The following is a 6723-nucleotide window of genomic DNA, read 5'->3' as shown; positions in this document are numbered from 1 at the left end:
GCGTAGGCTGCAGCCTCTGCTGCAGTGGGTTACCATGGGCTGCCATGTGTGGCCTGCAGCCAGCAAGAGCAGCCAGCAGCTGCCATGATTTGCTGTCCAGAAGCCGGCGACTGATCTGCCTCGCCCAGGAAGAGCGCAATGATGGTTCCAACTTGGGCCAGTGAAGCAACGTCCTCCACAACTAGACTGAAGAGCAAAGGGATGGCAACTTGTCTGTTGCCCTTCTCCTAATTCCCCAGCGCTGTTCCCATCCTCCAATTCCCCAATTTAAAAAAAATCTTAAAAATAAAATAAAATAAAATACCTAGGAAAAAATTTAACCATGCAGGTAAAAGACCTCTACTCAGAAAATTACAAGACAGTGAAGAAAGAAATGGAAGAAGATACAAATAAATGGAATAATATACCATACTCATGGATAGGAAGAATTAACATCATTAAAATGTCCATACTACCCACAGTAATCAATAGATTCAATGAAATCTCTATCAAAATACCAATGGCATTTTTCACAGAATGAGAACAAATAATCCTAAAATTGATATGGATCAACAAAATATCCCAAATAGCCACAGCAATCTTGAGATAAAACAAAAGTTGAAGGCATCCTGTTACCTGACATCAAACTATACTACAAGGCTATAGTAATCAAAACAGCATGGCACTGGCATAAAAAACAGACACATACATCAATGGAACAGAATAGAGAGCTCAGAAATAAACCCATGCATATAGGGTCAATTAATCTATGACAAAAGAGGCAAGAATACAGAATGAGGTAAAGACAGTCTAATCAATAAATGGTGTTGGCAAAACTGGACAGATACATGCAAAAAAATGTAACTGGACCACCAGTTTAATAATAAGTTTAAAATGGATTAAATACTTAAGTGTAAGACCTGAAACCTTAAAACTCATAGAAGAAAACAGGCAGTAAACTCTTGGACATTACTCTTAGTAATATTATTTTCTGATATAACTACTTAGGCAAGGTAAACAAAAGAAAAAAAAAGAAATGGGACTACATATAACTAAAAAGATTTGCATAGTAAAGGAAACCATCAACAAAATGAAAAGACAACCTACTGAACTGGAGAAGATATTTGCCAAGGATACATCTGATAAAGGGTTAAAATTTAGAATTTATAAAAAACTCATACAACTCAACACCAAAAACAATCAAATGTAAAAATGGGCAGAGGACCTGAATAAGGCATTTCTCTACAGAGGACATACAGATGGCCAATAGACATATGGAAAGATGCTCAATGTCACTAATCATCAGAAAAATGCAAACTAAAACCACAATGAGATATCACCTCACACCTGTCAGAATGGCTATCATCAATAAATTGACAAACAACAAGTGCTGGCTAGGACATGGAGAAAATATAACCCTCAGGCACTGTGGTGGGATTACAAATTGGTGCAGCCACTTTAGTAAACAGTTTGGAGGTTCCGCAAAAAATTAAAAATAGAACTACCTTCTGACCCAGCAATCCTGCTTCTAGGTATTTAGCCCCCAAAAAAATCCAAAATACTAATTTGAAAAGATATATGCACCCCCATGTTCACTGAAGAGCTATTTACCATAGTCAAGATAAATGCCCATCAGTAGATGACTGGATAATGAAGAATTAATATTATAATATATATATATATATATATAATATTAGTTGGCCATAAAAACGAATGAAATTTTACCATTTATGAGTGGCACAGTTTCAGTTCAGATATACACCAGCCTGACTTCTTAGCCAGGTTTCTCTGACACTGGAGCTGTGTTATTTTCTATTGCACGCTAATGTGTTGTTTCTTTTCTTTTTTTTTTTTAATTTGACACATGTTGGCTTTGTGTTTTCTGAGGTGTAACAGCCATAGTAAACAAAATGTTATTAAAATATCCTCATTCAGGAAAAACTTTGTAAGTAGTATCATGTGCTTATATTTTCAGAAATTTAAGGCTTTAAAGCAATACAGTTAATAGAATAAGAAACATTTCATTCTCCTTAATTCAAAGGAAAATAAAAAAGATAGCTACAAATATGGATTCTAGATGAGGAAACATGAGGTTGAAGAGAGCTCTAGCCTTCAAGCCATCCCAATACTTGTGCATCCCACCCATCAATAAAGCAATAAGATAAGCTCAGGCACTTTTAGTGTTGTTTATGGATAGTATAAAAACTGCCCAAGACCTCTTTTGCTTGTTCTGACTTATTTCCATTCTGACCTATTTCTATCTGGCTCCTGTTTCTTGGTTCTACTTCCTCTTTATTACTTCACTCTTACTCTTTGGGTCAGGAAGTTATTTGGGGTCTTCCTACCTTTATTCTCAGTTCTCAGATGGCCCTATCAGCAATTCTACTTCTGCTCATCTTAATAAGTATTCAACAAAGATCTATTAAATAGCTATTATGTCCCTTCTCCTCCTTTGAATGTCCCCCTACTCTCTTGCATCTGTTTCTTGATTGGATCCTTCCTCTACAAAGCATATAAGCATGCTCAAGATTTGTTCATGAAAACAAAATAAAAATCATAAACAAAAAAATAAAATAATACAGTTAACACCAATGACGAGAACAGATATTTTTCATTACTCAGTGACATAGAGAAAATTCATATATTTTTGTATTTTATCAGTTACTTACCATTTATTACTTAATCCTCTGAATGTTTTCCTTTTAAACAGCCTTATTGACATCCTTCAGTAGATGAATGGATAAAGACGATGTGATACACACACATAATGGAATATTATTCAGCAATAAAAAATAAAATAAAATCTTGCCATTTGTGACAACATGGATACATGGATGATCCTAGAGGATATTATGCTAACTGAAATAGAGAAATATTTCATTTTTATGTGGAATGTAAAGAATAAAACAAATCAACAAACAACATACAAACAGAATTATAGATACAGAGAATAAATTAAAAAGGTGAAGAGATTAAGAAATACAAATTGTTGGCCCGCTGAGTGGTCCAGTTGATTAAGTGTGCGAGCTCTGAGCAACAGGGTTGTCAGTTCGATTCCCACATGCGCCAGTGAGCTGCGCCCAGACTAAGTTGCCGCTGAGCTGCCAACAGGTGGCAGTATAGCTCAGCTGGTGAGAGCACTTGCTCCTAACAATAAGGTTACCAGTTCAACTCCCGCATGGGATGGTGGGCCATGCCCACCAGCAACTAAGATTGAACATGGCACCTTGAGCTGAGCGACCATAAGCTGCTGATGGGTGGCCGGATGGTGACTGGACTTGGAGCTGAGCTAGCCACGCCCTCCACAACTAAGATTGAAGGACAACAACTTAGCTGTTCCCCTTTCCCAGTTCCTCAATAGAATCTTTTTTTTAAAAAAAGAACTACAAATTGTTAGTTACAAAATAGTCATGTGGATGTAAAGTACAGCATAGAGAATATGATCAATAATGTTGCAACAACTATGTATAGTGCCAGGTGGCTACTAAACTAATCAAAGAGGTCACTTCATAAATTATATAAATGTCTTACCACTACACTGTACACCTGAAACTAATATAAAATAATATTCAAAGTCAACTGTCACTGAAAAAACAACCAATTTTTAAAAAAGAATAAAATCATTGTAGGTGTTTTTCCTTCTTTCAGGGTTTTCCATCCTCCAAGCAATTATGGAAGCAGCAGTGCAGAACAACTGGCAAGTGACAGCACGATCGGTGGGAAACATAAAGGACGTCCAAGAATTCAGGCGCATCATTGAAGAAATGGACAGGAGGCAGGAAAAGCGATACTTGATTGACTGCGAAGTCGAAAGGATTAACACAATTTTGGAACAGGTACATTCGAGATTTAGCCCACCATCAGCCAACATTTTAAATTATCAACCTGAGGAAGTCCCCATACCTGCTAATAAATTATCAAACATGACTAAATGTGCCAACAGTTTTTGATAGTCTCCCTAATCCTTTCTTCCTTCCCCAATGGTTGCAGAAAAAGAAAATCTAAGCTGTTGAAAATTGTGTTGCCATGATTAATGTGGGAGTCTCTGTAATTTAATGCCACCTATTAGATAAACACTCTTCCACACCTGTTTCATAGATAGCTGACTCTTTCAAAGTAATCCCCTTCCTTTCCCATACTTTCCTCCCAGCAGGGAAGAGACAAAGGATGAGGCAGGACAGAAAGGTAGCATTTCTATTTCAGGGGCCTAGTTACAGAATATCAGGGCAGTCCTCAATAGGTTTGAAAATTTGAGGATATTTTTGCAGAATATCCCTCTGGTGAAAGAAAGAGGAAGAGTGTAGGGTGAAGCTATGTCTATGTAATTTAAGTCCATTTTTTTAAGATGGCATATGAAAAAAATTGTTCATGGCTTTTAGAATGTAAACAAAGTGAAAAAGATTTACAATGGGGGGAGGAATATGGTTCAGTAGGCCAAAATGTATTAAGCTTAGATATTAAGCTTAGATATTTAAATTTAAGATCAAAAAATATTAATAGAAATATTTTACCCTAAGCCAGAGGGACACTCTGTTTGGAATAAAGTCATAGTGAAATGTGGTGAAAGTTTACAATTTTTCTTAGTAGTTTCATTGCCAGTTAATAACAAAGTACCTGTGTTTTCATAAACAAAACTGTGAGGGAAACATTTCCATTTTAATTTGATCCTTGCATACCTGGGGGGCAAAACAACTTCAGATTTTAAAATTATAATGAGCTGTCATTGCCTGGGAGAGCTGTTTGATAGATAATTAAATATTAACAATTTGTCAGATATGCCTCCATAAGAAGATAATTGGGGAAAAAGGTAAGAAAAGGGAAGGGAAGAAAGGGAAGGAGAGGACAGAGAATGTGCAGGAGGGAGAAAAAAACGGAGGGAGGGGAGGAGCGAGAGACAAAAACTGGAAGGGAAAGAAAGTAAAGGAAAGAAGGAAGGGAGGGAGGAGAGAGAGGGAGGGAGAGAGAGAGAGAGAAATCACTTACTCTGCATTATATATAAAGCTGTCCTTTTCTTAAGAAAACAGCATCATGTCTAGTGAATTACAAAATCTAGAGCATTAGTCTGGCTAAATAAAATTTCACAACTAACATTCTCTTGAGCTATCTAAATGATACACCTCTCCCTTTCACAACAAAACAAAACAAAACACACACACAAAAACTTGCCTTTGATTTTCTTACATCTTGAAAGTGAAGAATCAGGTCAGTGATGTTGGCGTATGTACTAAATGCCCTCTAAAATTTAATACCAAAATAGCCTTTTAATGGGTGACCTACTTAATAGCCTAGAGCAGAGGAACATCCTCTTTGTCGTACTTTGTTTTCCTTTTTTTGTACTAGTGACTTAGGCTTCTTGAATGTCTTACATTCTGTTAAGTCTTTTGGGACCTTATAGTGGAGTCTGGGATTTTTCAGCATACTTTAAAAGAAAAAAAAGTGGATAGAACTCTGAATCCTATATAGCTGTATGATCATGGGCACTTAAATATCTATGATTCAGTTGTCTCATCTATGTAATGGGAAAATAATATTTGCTCTGCATCATATGGTTGGTATAATTGCTTTGAAAGGCATAAAATGCTGTAAAAATTATCATTATTACTAAACACTTTCAGGAAAACTAAAGTAATATTATTCAAAAACCCTGTTCTCTCTTTTCTTATCTCACTTTCTATCTTCCTTTCCTCTGTATGCACACTCACAGTATCTCTCAAAGTACTTTCTCTCCCGTTTTGGGGGGAACATTGTTCAAATAAAAGTTTTAGCAACATACAGGTAAGGCTAGAAGTTAATTTCACTTATATTTTTCCCTTTGAAGAAAATGTCATAAAATTATCAACTCATGATTGTTTTCTACCATTTAAGGAATTTAAGGAATTTCTACTAGACCATAAGTACTTTGACATAAGGGTCATGTTTGGCTTGTTCATTGCTGTATCTACAGTGTCCAACAGAGTACCTGGCTAATAGTGTTGGATGGATAGATGGATGGGTGGATGAATGGATAGATGGATGAATATTGAACAAGCACATTTCAATAAGCTTCACTGTAATTTTGTTATGCTTCCATTCAGAGACAAAATAGTACCTGCAACCACATGATATGATTATTAAAACACACATTTTCTCAAAGGTTTAAGATGATGGCTTTCTGCTCAAGCCTACTCTAATGCTATCACGAATTTGCTAATTTTTTATAAGACTAGATTTCTCATTAAACAAATTGTCTAAATTAAGCAACAAATTCAACATGATATATCTTTAAAGAAAACATTTTTTGTATGAATTTCATACTATAATACAGAGACACCATTTTTTTCATTGGTTCCTAACCATTCTTGGCAAAGTTATAATTCACTATACAGATCCTGGGTTGAAATGATAACACTTATAACTCAATCAGTATTAAGCTTTCTCAAAAGATACCCACATTCTCCAAAAGTGATTTCAACTTCTTTTGAGGTTATTTTCATAGAAGGAAACTTCTATACTCTCCCACAGAATGTCACTTAACGCCACTATTTGAGGTAGAAAAGCCTGTTATACCACTACAACCCTATTCATTATAGATCACATTTTGGCATAAACTAAGTTCATATTGTACACTATATCCAATGAGTGTTAATGAAAAGACCTTAATATTGTGTAAGTTTTTTTTTTTTAAGATTTTTTTATTGGGGAATTGGGGGGATGGGAACAGTGCTGGGGAATTGGGGAAAGGGGAACAGACAAGTTGCTGTCGTT

General features: G+C 35.7%; 1 protein-coding gene across 7 annotated transcripts in view; it reads left to right on the top strand.

Annotated features, from left to right (window-relative positions):
- The window catches only part of GRIA3 (glutamate ionotropic receptor AMPA type subunit 3), a 483327-nt gene that overhangs the window by 227344 nt on the left and 249260 nt on the right, over positions 1-6723 (top strand). For all 7 annotated transcript variants that reach the window (XM_019657922.1, XM_019657921.1, XM_019657923.1 and 4 more), the window contains one exon: positions 3628-3815. In XM_019657922.1, coding sequence (XP_019513467.1) covers positions 3628-3815 — 188 coding nt within the window. The remainder of the gene's footprint in view (positions 1-3627; positions 3816-6723) is intronic.

Source organism: Hipposideros armiger, unplaced genomic scaffold (genome assembly GCF_001890085.2).
Source record: "Hipposideros armiger isolate ML-2016 unplaced genomic scaffold, ASM189008v1 scaffold_281, whole genome shotgun sequence".
Lineage (NCBI taxonomy): Eukaryota > Metazoa > Chordata > Mammalia > Chiroptera > Hipposideridae > Hipposideros > Hipposideros armiger.
Note: the sequence above shows the minus strand (reverse complement) of the source record. Positions and strands in the feature narration are given on the sequence as shown.